This window comes from Desarmillaria tabescens (assembly GCF_030435595.1).
Source record: "Desarmillaria tabescens strain CCBAS 213 chromosome Unknown EV420scaffold_13, whole genome shotgun sequence".
Lineage (NCBI taxonomy): Eukaryota > Fungi > Basidiomycota > Agaricomycetes > Agaricales > Physalacriaceae > Desarmillaria > Desarmillaria tabescens.
The window spans coordinates 688,836-701,710 of NW_026848312.1; the positions used below are offsets into that span (position 1 = coordinate 688,836).

Genomic DNA, 12,875 nt, shown 5'->3' on the forward strand with positions numbered 1-12,875 from the left:
TTCGAGGCGACACAACAACAAGCCACAACCTCAGTGAGTCCTCATATTATGATAAAAATTCCTCTTAACTAACGCGAACGACGATACCAGGTTTTCTGGGCCATGATTTCCCTTCGAACCTCCCTCTTCCTCCTTCAAGTTCTCCCTTGGACAGTGTCCTACTCCCCGTCCAGGAAACCGTTCGTTATTCCCTCTCTGGAGACGCGTCAGACAACGAATGGTTCAATCTCACCTCTGCAGGGTTTGGATACGCTCATCTGGGACCCGATAGTCGGCTGTTCATGGTTGGGATGTTCCATGAGCTGCACTGCCTTCGCGTCCTCAACTTCGCATTTGGCCATTCTCACATGGCTATGATGGACCATTCTCACCATTGTCTGAATATGGGCGTAATAGCATGCAAAAATTCACATAGGCGCAAGTCGCGTTTTTTCCGGTCGCAAGTTGGTTATTAGCCCCCAAGTTTGATTGTATCCTTCCGCAAGTTAGTATTTTTTTTTTTCCGCAAGTTTGCTGTTAGCTATAGCTTCAGAATAAGTAATGCCTAGGTTGAAATATACAAATCTCTGTCCAGCTGTCAGGGTACCTGACATTAGTTATGAACCATAGCAACGCCAACACTCTGGGAAGGAATACGGTACCTACGGTCCTACGCTGTTCAGCCGGCCATGTCGCAAACCCCTTGAACCCTCTGGAATGTCGTTCTCAGTGCGCCCCACTGAGCTCAATCTATCGCTGTCTGGCAGTCTTCCGAGAATTCAAATCTATAGGGGAGTGAATCCGAGTGATGAGTCAGTGGACTGTCTAGACTGAGAGGCTTTGGATCCAGAGATCAAACACCGAAGGGAAATGTATCTGAATCCATCACTTGAAAAAGCGATGGAGAAGTAGGTAAAGCAGATGAATAGGACGCTGAAGGAATTCGGGCCATTACGGCAATAGCGGAACGACTGGTGTCAAGCACCGAAATAATGTCGGCCGGTTCAGCTACCTCTTCCTGCTCTAAACTCACGCCGCCAGATCTTATTCAGAGATCTATGATAACAACTGATGCCGATGTGTATATCACTTTTAGGAAAACACTTGACTTGCGGGGAAGCGAACTTGCACACTCAAAAGTAACTTGCGACTGGAAAAAGATAACTTGCGTTTATCCGATTTTTTGCACGCTATTACGCCCATATCTGAACTACCTGCGACAGACGGCTCTTTGTTCCGCCGACGTTACCCTCGAGCCTGGTGATTTTACGGAACGAAACTTTGAAGGAAGCAGAACAGGATCGGTGCATGTCTGCCAAGATTGGAGCGCGCTATACGACGTAATGGAGGAGAACTGGGTTCAGTGGGAGGATGTGGCTGGTGACGGCACCAATACACGCGCAGGTGCTTCTCTGTAGTTCGGGGAACAGACTGCCCGAGATAACACAGCATTCGACAGCTGAGAAGGGCGCTATATGGCATTGGAGCTATCCTATTATATGCCTAGTAATATCATATCAGTACTATTTTACTATACTATATTCCATTTATTCCTTACTGACTTGGTTCGACATTCCCTCGGTCTGAGGGAATTTGAGTGAGCGCAACGGGTCGGGCTGAGTCGGGTTGATGATGTGGGGCCCCACTGACCGCGACATCTGGAGCAACGATGGAGGCACGGTCTTAGAAGTAGTCCGCCTCATTGTGTGAGGCCAAGGAAAGAAAGCCAGGGGATATGCATGGGCATGGATGCACTTGGGTACCGCCGTACTTGCCAGGTCATTGATATCAGGTTACAGTCTTGGATTAAATTTCAGTGGTATCAGTAAAAATAGTAACTGTAGAGCGAGATTCGTTAAAACGAGGAGAACGGCGATGGAATGAACCCCAACTCGAGAAAGACTGGTTCAGAAAAAGTGAAGGAAGATCAAAGAAAGATTTACCGGGACACCGGTCCGTGATGATCGATGAGGTGCCATCGGTAATTGCCGATGTTCCGCTTTTCCCTACTTTCAAGTCAAACAAGTAAGTATTCTGGTGCCAATCTACATTTCTGTGTGCTATCACTGACAGCGTTCGCCCATTTTTTTTTTGCTGAAAAGCGTTAGGAACAGTAAGTAAGAAAACGAACTTTACGTGAAGCGTGAATCCAATACCACTTGAACTTCTCCCGATAATCCACTTCGTTGATCGTCTCGTCGCATCATCGTAACTTTCATCACGCATGGCAGACTAGGATGTATCGCCAGTCTTCATCGAAAATCGTTGCCAAGACTCATGACCACCGGCTACTACCGGCTACTACGTTCGGTACCGCCTTGGCTTCAGGCTGTGGAACTTTTTATCAAGTTGATATCGCCGCTGTTTCCGGTGCACGCAGATTATCATTGTGCGCGTCTCATCGTGTGGTTGCGGAAAATGTTGATCTCTATGCGTAGATGTGACGTTAGCACTGCTCGAAGCTCCTCCCCCCCCCAACAGTTTCGTATGGTCGAGTTGTTTCTCAGCAGCGAGAAATAGTAGCCAACGACAATCAAGTGGTAGTACTAACTACCGACAGGATGATCCTTGAGGGTACACAGGTGCTGTGTAGAGAACGATGAACGTTTCTCCCTAACTTTCTAGGTTTCGAGCGTGGAACTTGAGTCAAATCTATGGATCATACATGCTGGAGGTGAGGTCCTGCATTCTCCCTACGAACATGACTCATTATGAATAAGTTGGGGCCACTCCAGAGGAGTTCCGGCGTCCCGTTTAGCGGCATTGGAAGGAGGACTTCGACCGAAACGTTAGCTGTGAGTCTATCCGGTGATCCTATGCAGTGCAACGTTATTTATCTCAACTATCTAGCTTGCTACGCGCCCACTTCATAGGCGGCCATCACGTATCAGTTTGGTCATACTATGACGCCCTGTGGCGGAATTGAAACGATGCTGGACTCGTTGATTCCGCTCTTGCTCAAATATCGGCCGGTGCAAAGGATTAGAAAGTACTATCTACCCCCCTCTTCCGTCATCCAATATGCTATCAGCTTTTTGGCAAGCGATGGCAGGGTACACACCAGTGATGACGTCGAAAGACAGCGATACAGAAGGAGGGAACGCTACCAGCTGTAAGTCCTTACAATATTGTCGGGAAGGAGTGCAAGGGAATGAAACTCTCCCCACAGGTTGGACCGACCATCTGATTATGTGGACATCTATTGGAACCCTATTCTCGTCTCTAATCACCCTGTTAATGGTGGCGTTGAATATTGTCAATTTTACGTCCAGCATGCACGGATCTCCCATCGTTCAAGCCGGCCAACCTAGCCAGTACATCCATCTCGACTCTGTTTTCCGGAATAACCATGATCGGAACACCTCGCACCACACTTCCATCGTGAATTTCCCCGATATTGTAGCACAGATAGAAGCACGTAGCCTTGATCGTCTTGTGCAAGAAGATACAAGCCGTCAGTGGCGCACCCCGCTCGGCACCGTATTTCCAGAGGATCGACATGTTATCGTATCTTCGGAAGTGAGTGTTAGCTACTTCTTCTATTGAGGATGTGCATTAACTCACGGTATCTTCTAGGCATCAACGGTCCTCCAGTTCTTCCACTTGGACTACGGAATGGAGTATTGCTCTTTGGCGCTATCGATCCCTCCGCCCAGTGATGGATTTGACCCGGAAGCGAAGCTAGAAAACGACACAGTCGTCGACGTTTGGCTGTTGCAGTCAAACTGGTCAGACCGCCTCATACGTGCGTCTTCTGGGGAAATTGCACCAAAGAGAAAGACACTGGTGGCCAGTGTTCCTATCCGCTTCGGAGAGCCTTTCGTGACGGATAGATTCCGTTGTCGTTCAGGCGAGCTATCGCTGTTTGAACTGTCGTGTTCTCCGTCAAGTGCGCACTCTTGCCATGTCGAGTTTTGGCAAAATGGAGAAATCTCGCCACATGCAGGTAAGGTCTCAGGCATTGACATAGTATGGAAGCTGATAAAGATATCCAGGGGCGTATATCACGCAAGAGTGCAGTCTGGAAAGAGGAGAAGTGTAAGATAATGGATCGTCTAGTCATCACGGTACCCTATAGCTATATAATTCTAAGCTACTTACATATAGTAAATATATTTTACTAATGCGCAATGAGCCAGACGTTGTACAGCGCATTCGGGTCTGTCTTAGTGACAAGTGTCAAGGTGTTTGTATCTAGAAAATGCCTCGCTAGTCAGCACGGAAGTTTCGGTAGGAGTGCGTGGAATACTAATTGTCAGCAGCCGTTGCGAGGCTACATACACCAAACTTCGTGCCTTTGGAGGCCGACGCGTCGTTGTCAAGATTAGAGAGCGGCCATCAGCATTGAACCAAGTACGTAATGCGGCCGAGTATATGCCGCAGTACCTGCCGTGGGGCCGGGAACGTTCGTGTCCTGCGTTTTTCTTTTTTTTTTTTAAAAAAAAAAAAGGATGATGACGACCGTTATCAGAATTAGTGCTTCTACGATCCCTAGTCCGACCGGCAATTGGCTTGTTTGGGAAATGACTTTGACCACGCGTAAGTACTCATGCTTTCTTGTTTGATTCATCTGAGTTTCACTAAAATAGCACATCAGCCCCCATCGTAATGGCGCTCTCGTTTGGGACACAAAGAGTAAGAACCTGACCTTCCGTCAGATCCCGCGGTCTCATTATCCAAACGGACAGGACACGATAGCGTTCTATTGGCGTCGAAAGAGAGGTGGTTGCTTCGAGGCAATAGAGTCGAACAAGTTGGTCTGACATTCTTATCAGAGGCGTTTAGGGAACTTTTGTCGTAGTGGTGCTGCAGGTTGGAACCACGATATCAGGAGTCTGGTTTATGTATCTGCGTTCTCTCATAACATAGCATATGTACCGATCTTACGGCCGACGGTTGTTTTATTATATTTCGGACGCAAAATAAGTACGGCTCCCAACAACGATAGCAAGATGGTATCGAAAGCAAAGGCATGACGTTGGTCTAAGGAGGTCCCTTAGGCATCAATGAATCAGCCCCGTCGCAGGGGCCCCCTCAGCCTCACCCTATCATTCATTGACTTCGACTTGGAACCGTATTCCAAGCCTTCTGAACGGATCGTCCTGCATGGTCAATACGGGGATCTGGCAACACGTAATGGATCGATGCCCGCTTGTAATATGGACTTCCAGAAGGAAAGGGAAAAGGCGGTCCTCCTGCGCCGGCGATATGTGAATAGACATCGTCGAACTTTGAGAGTGTTGGAAATTTCAAGGCCATCGTTGCTGTGACGAGTTCTTTGAATGAAGGTTTCTCTCCGAGGGTCGCTTAGTTTTCTGTGACGATCCTGACAAAATTTCCAGCGCGACCTTTGGAGTCGGATCGCTCGAGGAAGGAAATTTCTAACCTGCAACCTATAACCTATCTTGTCCTCAGAAAGACGGGTATGTACTTACGCCTCACTATTTTTGGAAAGATTCCAGGGCTAATGCATATATGTCAAAAAGAAAAGAAAAGACGACCGGCACAAAACTTACATAGCCGAGAACAAATGCAGTGGACAGTCTACTCTCCTCCTTCTCCTCCGCCAAATATCTTATCGTTATGTTTCCACCCAAAGAAAGCCGGCCCTAGAAGAGGTGCCTTGGGCGCTCATACATCAAGGTCTGCCTCAGATCATCTGTCGACCCAGCGTCGTAGAATAGCAACGAAGTGATTGGTACGCCAGCACCTATGAAATTCGTTGACTTTGAGCGGTTCAATATAGGATAATAAACTTGCACTCGCGAAAATTGACTACCACATCCCGATAACCAAGGCCACCTTGATCGATAGGCGCACACGCAGGCGAAAGTATTGCTTTCACACAAGGCTCGAACGATCCTAGTGGATTGGTTATCCGGTACGCGGCTTCATCCCGTGGACAGATACATTCCTCCTGTCAATCCCGTTAGTACTACTATGATCGGAGCATCCTACGCCACGGGCACATTGTCGGGTGGGGTAAAACCCAAACCTCTGAGGATCTATCCGTTAAATCGGGAGGATATATAAGATCGAAAGAGGCAACCTACAAAGCACCTCCGTCCAGAAGACGAAGATAAGTCATATAAACGAACTGCGTGAAAATCGCATTATACTTAGTACCGAGAGCTATACCTTGAGTGTTGAACCTGATCAGACTTGCTGAAATCTCCCACTACACAAAATAGTGTTTGCATATAACCGCTACAGATATCCCGTGAGCTCGCTAGAGTGAAAATGAGACCAAGAACGTACCTATTCAGCCACCACGGTAGTTTGAAGTCATCAGGGAGACTAGAGCAGTGCTGTTTGATAACTTGCTCTTGGAGTGACAGCTATTTCGGTTCTTTATCTGACCGCGATTGGATGGCAATGAGTACCGGAGAAGACGGATACGAGATGACGGTGCCTTTGATCATGGTTGTGCTGAGAATGAGAAAACTCGTGGACATGACAGTACAGCTGACTCCATCATTCATCAAACAGACACATCCTTAAGCGCTGTGGAACAGACGACGCATCATGCATATGCATTAAAAAGCAGCCATAGTTGATTTCTATCTAACTTTTAGTAAACGAAGACTGTAAGGAAGCCCAAGTCCAATACCTTATGCTGACGGAGATTGAATTCCTGATGGAAGCCAGTAAAGAGTACTGGCAGGAAAGATGCTCTATAGTAGTAGCCGCCTGTGGGCGGCAGAAAAACACCGTCCCCGAGAGCGTCTACGAATTTGATCGTCAGCAAAGAAGGAAGAGTTCGTTGTCATCAGCTTGCTCTGGCCAAATGTTCATGCTTCCTTTAAGCGCCCCCGAAGCTTCGAGCAGTAAATTTCACAGATAGCGGTGCTGTCACAGTGTAAGGACCAAGACTCGGAGTCGACCCAGTTCCCAGTTCGCAGCACCCACAGATCATGGATTTGTGTGAGAAAATTAAATCGTTAATTCCTGTTTGCAGTCATCATAATGCCGGCATCCAGGAGCCGATTCCGCACATTCATCTGTTAGTAAAAGTAGAAATCGTTACCCTACATTTAACCACCTTCACTTGTAATATATTTTGGTGCCGACGCGAGACTTCATCGATGTTTTCGCTTGACGAACTTGCCGCATTTATACCTGTTAAAACGTTCAAGAACCGTTCAGAACCATTCAGTAGGGATAATCATAGCCTTAAAGTTCTAGCCAGTGATTTATGAGTGAATTGTGCTATTGAAGCAGCACAGCTACTACTCACGGGAAGAAGAACATTCAATTTTGGCGCTTGTTGGTACATCAGTTTGATTTTTGAATCATACGCTCAGGCTGAGTCCATCACATGTTTTCGTTCGGATTTTGCCGCAAGTCATTCCACGTGGCACCGCGGCTTTACTTGATTCAACGTTTGTCGGTTCAACCGTCTTATGCCGTTCAAACATACAGCGTCTTTGAATTAGGACGACATGAATCCTCAACCCCCCTATACCATATGCAGATAGCCTATTCTCTGGTTGAAAGCTGCATGTTCCTTGCTGGCAGGATTTGCACTCTGTCCTTCACTCAGACTATTAATTGGTGGAAGAGCCAATCCAAGGAAGGTGTTGGGAAGGTGTCATGGTACGGCGGAATTAGCTGAAGATTTTGCGTTCTAGATCTACCTGTGCGTATCCATTTATCGTCACCGAGCCTAGATCCATGCTATACTTTAGGCCTGACCCTCAGGATGTTTTAGATGGCGCCTTGGCTTCTCGTTTTGGTCAGTTTGACAAACTTGCTCGCAAATTATACAACAAGTTATGCGTGACATTTTCTGTACGCGAACTTGTCCTACTTCACAAGGGCATTTGAACCCCAGAATAAGAAAACTGTTACGCGCGTCTACCGAGTTCTTGCATCATCATTTTGAATTTACTGACGGTCCTTCCATCATCAGATCGATACGCGCTAGTTTAATTTTCGCTTATATGAAAGGGAAAAACCCTTCGGTATACCGCTACTTGCGATTATCACGTGTTTCGTGAAACTTCCGGTATCCCTCATTTCACATTTTGTCAGGCATAGACAGAATGAATGGTATTAGTATCATTCACATTGCCTGGCTCCAAAGTTCACTTCATTGATATCATATTTTGATAGAATAACTTATGATTCTTCTCGTTTTGTTCCGTGCTTACATGAAAGCCATCATGCTTCGTCCTTCTCTGCCTCTGATCTGTCGCTTCGTGACCATGTAGCACTTCTTCGAGGACAATTTGTGCGTGACACTTCTCCTGCTACTCTGTTCTAGAGATCCCAATATTTCACGTTCAGAGTGATAAACTCAGATGATTTTTTGGCGGATGCTCTGAGGACGAGATGATCTGTGGCGCACTTCTCTTCACTATCCGTGGTACGAAGGTGATTAGCTTGGAACATGTAAGTGTAGATGTGCTTCCACACGGCTCGAGGATGAATTCTGATTATTCATGCTTCTAGCTTGGAACATGATTCTGCGGAAAAATCATCGCCCTTTGAAAATCTGCGAGACTCGTATACTAACATGACACGATTAATCGAAGAAAATTTGTCTTCCTGGCCATTGATTTTTTTAAATTTTGACTGTCAAACAGTGATGCGATATGCTCAGTCTCTGACTTGTTGTCTGGACTCGCATCGGCATAAAAGGCTGCGCCTTTCTTTCGACCAAACCATCGAGCTCAGTTCTACGATGTTCTCCAAGGGTTGGTATTCACTCACTTGCATCTCAGAGTAAACAAGCTGACCCATAGGACCTAGTTGTGTTCCTCTTGCCTGCATATCTATCCGTCGCCGCTGGAAGTATTCTGCCACCCGTCGCAGGTCGGACATTGTTTTGCGGTTACACCATTTACTTGTCTGATTGCGTCGTAGATGCTTCTGTAGGCGTTGCCGCCGACGTGTCTGTAGGTGCTGCTGCCGACGTGTCTGCCGATGCGGTACTCCTACGATCAGTTGACCTGCAGGCTGCAACGCCCGCAGTCGACCTTGATGTTCTTGCAGACGTTTCTGCTGAAATCGGTGCCGACGTGTCTGCCGACGTCGATGCAGGTGTCTCTCTCGACGCCTTATTGCGGCGCTCGCTGGATGCGCGTGCTGTTGCACCCACGCTTGACTTTTCTGGCTCTACTTGGATTTGGACAGGCGAACAGACTGGGGCCAACGATAATGCGCCCGTAGGTGTGCGTCCGTTCCGCAAGGCCATCCCCTCATCCAGTACAAAATGTCCTGTATGCGCCACTATCATCATCTCTTCGTAGGTTTTCCTGTGCTCGGATGTTTGAGCGCGTACTGACACTCTTGTAGCGACGATCTTTACTCTATTGTTGTTAACGGAAACGAGATAGGAGCAGGCAACGGTTACAAAAGGTCCGCCGTTTACACTGCCGGCCTCGAACCTGAAGGCCATAATGTCTTTGCTATTGCCGTGAATAACACCGGAGGAGCCGCTGGTCTTATCGCCACCATCCTTGTCGACTACAGTGATGGTACCACCCAAACTATCGTCACTGACACGACCTGGAAGACGATCAAAGCTACGCCCCCCGGAGGCTGGACAAGCCCAAGCTTCGATGATTCAGCTTGGATCGCTGCAATCTCGGAAGGACCTACGGCAAGCACACCTTGGGGGTTGCCTGCGCTCCCCCCTGCCATGAATATGACCGGAGTCAGTTGGATCAGGACAAACGAGACTTCGGCAGCTGGGGTAGACCCTCTTGGTCACAGACCGTTCCGCAAGACTATTGCATCGCCATATGGAAAGGCTGCTGTTTGCGGAAAGGTCGTCATCACCGCGTATGTCTTCCTTCATAACCTCAATTACGATTCCTCTGATCACGATTTGCAGCGATGACGCGTACACGTTGTATGTTAATGGAAATAACATTGGCAATGGCAGCAACTGGCTAGCCATGCAGGCGTATTCTATTCCCATTCTGGATGCAGATGAAAACCTTATCGCGGTGGATAGCGTGAATACGCAACCCACCGTTGCTGGGCTCATTGCGGGTGTTTTGGTGGCGTACAATGATGGTACATCGGAGACATATTACACGGATGATTCATGGAAAACCATGGATGCGACCTCTCCGGCTGGCTTCGAAGCAACAGATTTGGACGACAGTGCTTGGATTAGTGCGAAGGAGTGGGTGCATGGCAGTTCTGCGTCGGTGACCGTTCCGCCTGCGTAAACTGTTTGTGCGACGAACTCGTACAGTTTTGTTGTTCTTTTGAAGTCAGTCGTGGAACGTACTATGTGTATACCCTTTACTCCTCAGTAATATATTGATTCTATCCTCAATTCGTGTCTTCTTCCTTTCGATACGCAGCCGATCGTGGGTGTGGCGGTTTGTCGTCTTCGAGATTTGTTAGAATTTATGCAGGCTAGTAAAAGGAGAATCTTGAACCAAGTTAAGCAAGGATGCAACATTTCACGTAGTTTAAGCACCGCGCCACACGAACAAGAAGCCCGACAGGATTGTGGCTGCAAATTATGCGACTGGCACACTGAACATCCTCAGGACGTTCGTGGTCATCAAAGCACAAATTATAGCTATATACCATGAAGAATAGTCATAGATTGAATATGGAGGACATGTAGGGAGGCCTTAGCGGGTAAGTGGCCTCAATGATGAGTCAATAAATTTCCGCAACCGCGCATTCTTTCCACGTTAAAAGATTGAAGCGTGTAGATAACGTTTGATGGAATATATCAACAGCATCTAGAAGCTGACTGGATTCCATGGCTCCCAGTTGGACTCCGACAGACGAGCAATCAGATGGCTGCAGAACCCACGACACCAGATTCCGGGCAGATACATGGCAGGAAAAATAGCTCCTGATTTCGGAACATAGCGATCCATCGATAACAGGCAATGGTGACCGGCGAAAATGGTGGAGACCGAGAGCAGATTCTGACTCCTAGCTATGAAAATTGAAGCCCCGATGGGTTGTGGCGTGGCTGTTACTCCGCCCTGCGCATAAAACAAACACATCTGAGGGATATAAATAGGTCAAAATAAGTTTGTTACTTGCTTTACATCCGCCGGGAAACGCGCTTCATAATCCACCTAATTGATTGGACAATGGGAAAGGTCGTACTTAGGGGTCAGTCGTCAAATCCAGCGAACATGCGATCACGTGTGACGTTGATGCGATCGATCAAACTCCGCACGCCCAATTCGGTTCCTTCTTGTCCAGGTACCACGACGGTAACCGGTTGCCTTCACTCGCGTCACCCCCATTTCGAGCCCTGCCTTTGTTCCTCGGGACCTGTATGTGGCGCCGCGACCCAGCGTGCCTACAGAAAGGGCCAGTTTAATATCCAACAAGCCTTATCTTTTCCATCAGGCCACTGTTCTAAAGGATCTAGAATGATGAAGACGTGTTTCCTTGTCTGAAGATGGAAAAATAGTGATAGGCGCTGGCTGAGTGATCCTTGTGGATACGACCCGCAAACACGAGGCAAACAAGCCACAACTGGTCCGCGGGGTATAAATGCTTCCCTTTCTCCCTCTGAGCCGCCATCCTCTCTTCCTTCCAACGATGATCTACTATACTGCGCGCTGCTCTTGAGATGACAACACCTCGACCTCTTTCTTAGAGGCAAGGCTATGTCGATTGTCAGCCGTAGTCGTCTGTCTCACTCTCCTCCCAGAAGACAGGTAGGTCAGCGCCGTCACTGCCTGTTACCCGTTACTGTGATCACTAACTCTGAGCGCAGGATTTATCCTCGTTGCATCTCAGCTGGGAGGTCATCAACGTCGAAAACTTGAGTGGCTCATCGCGCCACATTCATTATGTTCGTCGCAAATAACAGCCAATGCGTACGTTTTTCCCTATCATGTCTTCACTTCGACTACTGACGCTCTCTAGGTCAACGTCTTTCTAGGCCATGGGGGATACGTGCAGTCGCTCAGCGACTATCCGGGTCACAGTCAGTCATGTCGCTCCCGCCACTCGACGGATCACGGCGCTCTTTCGATTCGAGCGAACCCACTGTCTGGTGAACGGGAGTGACTTGTGACCAATGCCATTCTCAACAGAGTTGGCCAGGCCATGGATCGGCACGCAGTGTTGGGTACCAATACCCATCCATCTTCCCAATGAGGTCGTTGACCGACTCGAACGGTGACCAAGGTCTAAGCATTGTGGTAGACGCGTGCGGTCGTTTCTGATGACTATCTTGGACCCTATGACCATCACCTTTTCGTGTCGCCGTGGAATATGATGACCCCTCCTTGGACAGGCCGGGCATCTTCCGCGCAATCGATAATAAGGCTGATGGTGGCCCGGGATCGGCACCCTGCTTTCCAGCGATGCAGTACCGAGGGTCACCGTTCGAGAAAAGCAACCGAACCGGTGAGGAGTTTGTAATCGGATCTCCTTGAGGCATCGGCTACTCCTCTCTTTCAATGCCAACGGCATTGATTGAATTTCCGCGTGAGTCCTTACTTTCTATCATTACAACCTTTACCTAACGAAGTACTCTTTTGTAGACTTCGGTTTGCTTTACTGCCAAAAATAACACGGTATGTCCGCGTTGTTTCTTGACAGTGCTTTCCTCGTTGATATGTTCTTCCCAGAACAACACGAGGCACTAAGACTCGTTCACATTCTTCAAAGCGGGGTGGGGTATTGACCACGGGATAGCAGGTGGTATCCAATACACCCACCCCATGACAAACAGCGGTGCGTCGGTCGAGTTTACCACCTCAGATTCTTATTTACATCTTTGCCGTTCCAGTGATACTCACGCGCAAAAAAATGCATGTACGTTGTTCTCAATCATTTTCTTATCTCAATTGCTTATGCGACTTTATTGTTCTAGAAAATCCTGCTCGTCGAAGCAGGTAGCACAAATCCATGGCATTTCGACACGTAGGCGTCGCAAGAATGTAAAC

The 12,875-nt window shown here is 47.9% G+C and overlaps 3 protein-coding genes across 3 annotated transcripts; all 3 read left to right on the forward strand.

Annotated features, from left to right (window-relative positions):
- Positions 1 to 98: 98 nt before the first annotated feature.
- Positions 99 to 1,397, forward strand: EV420DRAFT_1268315 (uncharacterized protein; the record flags this gene model as incomplete). Its single annotated transcript, XM_060467442.1, has 2 exons — positions 99 to 389; positions 1,203 to 1,397. Coding segments are annotated over 2 exons (486 nt in total), but the record flags the coding sequence as incomplete, so codon positions are not given.
- A 1,348-nt stretch (positions 1,398 to 2,745) lies between these two features.
- EV420DRAFT_254861 (uncharacterized protein) lies at positions 2,746 to 4,083 on the forward strand. The gene is made up of 5 exons (XM_060481424.1): positions 2,746 to 2,774; positions 2,830 to 3,091; positions 3,149 to 3,498; positions 3,556 to 3,925; positions 3,975 to 4,083. The coding sequence occupies exons 2-5, from the start codon at positions 3,001 to 3,003 to the stop codon at positions 4,019 to 4,021; spliced, it is 858 nt and encodes a 285-aa protein (XP_060332309.1). The 5' UTR covers positions 2,746 to 2,774; positions 2,830 to 3,000; the 3' UTR covers positions 4,022 to 4,083.
- Positions 4,084 to 8,156: 4,073 nt separating this feature from the next.
- Positions 8,157 to 10,186, forward strand: EV420DRAFT_254962 (uncharacterized protein). The gene is made up of 6 exons (XM_060481425.1): positions 8,157 to 8,212; positions 8,269 to 8,373; positions 8,434 to 8,678; positions 8,734 to 9,229; positions 9,280 to 9,768; positions 9,821 to 10,186. The coding sequence occupies exons 3-6, from the start codon at positions 8,498 to 8,500 to the stop codon at positions 10,161 to 10,163; spliced, it is 1,509 nt and encodes a 502-aa protein (XP_060332310.1). The 5' UTR covers positions 8,157 to 8,212; positions 8,269 to 8,373; positions 8,434 to 8,497; the 3' UTR covers positions 10,164 to 10,186.
- The last annotated feature ends 2,689 nt before the right edge of the window (positions 10,187 to 12,875 follow it).

Excerpts from the sequence above, each read along its gene's own strand:
- EV420DRAFT_254962 (XM_060481425.1), top strand. The coding sequence starts at position 8,498 with ATGACACGATTAATCGAAGAAAATTTGTCTTCCTGGCCATTGATTTTT. Across the intron at positions 9,230-9,279 it reads GCCACTATCATCATCTCTTC|CGACGATCTTTACTCTATTG; the intron begins GTAGGTTTTCCT and ends ACACTCTTGTAG. Across the intron at positions 9,769-9,820 it reads GGAAAGGTCGTCATCACCGC|CGATGACGCGTACACGTTGT; the intron begins GTATGTCTTCCT and ends CACGATTTGCAG.
- EV420DRAFT_254861 (XM_060481424.1), top strand. The coding sequence starts at position 3,001 with ATGCTATCAGCTTTTTGGCAAGCGATGGCAGGGTACACACCAGTGATG. Across the intron at positions 3,499-3,555 it reads ATGTTATCGTATCTTCGGAA|GCATCAACGGTCCTCCAGTT; the intron begins GTGAGTGTTAGC and ends GGTATCTTCTAG. Across the intron at positions 3,926-3,974 it reads AGAAATCTCGCCACATGCAG|GGGCGTATATCACGCAAGAG; the intron begins GTAAGGTCTCAG and ends AAAGATATCCAG.